This window comes from Corapipo altera, unplaced genomic scaffold (genome assembly GCF_003945725.1).
Source record: "Corapipo altera isolate COAL_440 unplaced genomic scaffold, ASM394572v1 131, whole genome shotgun sequence".
NCBI lineage: Eukaryota > Metazoa > Chordata > Aves > Passeriformes > Pipridae > Corapipo > Corapipo altera.
In genome coordinates this window covers 135,446-136,493 of record NW_020885111.1, presented here as the reverse complement: position 1 = coordinate 136,493, position 1,048 = coordinate 135,446, and the positions used below count along the sequence as shown (strand labels likewise).

The 1,048-nt window shown below is 59.7% G+C and overlaps 1 protein-coding gene across 1 annotated transcript in view; it reads left to right on the top strand.

The window, feature by feature from the left end:
* The window catches only part of CA14 (carbonic anhydrase 14), a 6,404-nt gene continuing 5,356 nt past the window's right edge, over window positions 1-1,048 (top strand). Inside the window, exon 1 of the mRNA XM_027669863.1 lies at window positions 1-58. Coding sequence (XP_027525664.1) covers window positions 1-58 — 58 coding nt within the window. The remainder of the gene's footprint in view (window positions 59-1,048) is intronic.

Here is a 1,048-nt window from a genome sequence, read left to right as displayed (position 1 = left end):
ATGTCCAGAGGAATCAGCACATCCCAAGGGGAGACAGGCCGGGTTTTGTTTGGAGGCTGTGAGCTCGGAGCGAGAGGGGGAAGAGCACCAAGGAATGTGTCCCAGGGAGAAAGATTTCCAGGACAGGTGGCAGGGCCAGCAGGGCAGGAGAGCCCAGGGCCAGTGGGCTCCTGGGATCTCACCTTCCTCTCCTTAATGTCACAGCATACCAACAAGAAAACAACCCAAAATCCGGGGGGAGGAGGGTTCTGTGCATTCTGCTGCAGGGCCTTGACAGAGAAACCTGACTACCCCAAACTTTCCTAGAGGTTCAGCAAACACCACATCGATGCTTTGGGATGGGAATGTTCTCTCTGTGTTCCCGTGGAGCAAAGCTTCCCTGAACTCCCATGACAACAGCCAAACCTTCCCGCGGCAGCAGAGACAAGGTTGCTGTGCTGAGCCTCCTGCCAACACCAACCTTCCCCCTCCAGGGCACAAACCCCAGCCCTGGCACCCAAACTGGGCCCACGCCAGCCTGCTCTGGCTGGGCAGAGGACAGTGACAGGCCCTAGCCCGAAGGCAGCATCCCCCAACTCCCAAAGCAGAGCTTTTGGAGATCATGGACTCAGGAGGACGAAGGTGCCACCACTGAGGTGCAGACAGGTACTTTGTGTCCTTCCAAGTGTGACGAGGTGATGCTGATGGGACAAGGGGGGACGTTTTCAAAGCACAAGAGGAGAGATTTACACTAGACGTCAGGAAGGAATTCTCTCCCCTGTGATGGTGGGGAGGCCCCGACACAGGTTGCCCAGAGAAGCTGTGGCTGCCTCATCCTTTGAAGCCTCCAAGACTAGTTTGGAGCAACCAGGACTAGTGGAAGGTGTCCCTGCCCATGGCAGGGGGTGGGACTGGATGGGGCTTAAGCTCCCTTCCCACCCCAGCTTTTCTGCAGCGCTGAGCACGACCCTGCGCGGCGCCCACCGACCCCGGCGGTTCCTGAGCGCTCACAGAGCCCCCCCGGCACGGCCGCGTTCGCCCCCCCTCCCATCCGCCCCGCGACCCCCGT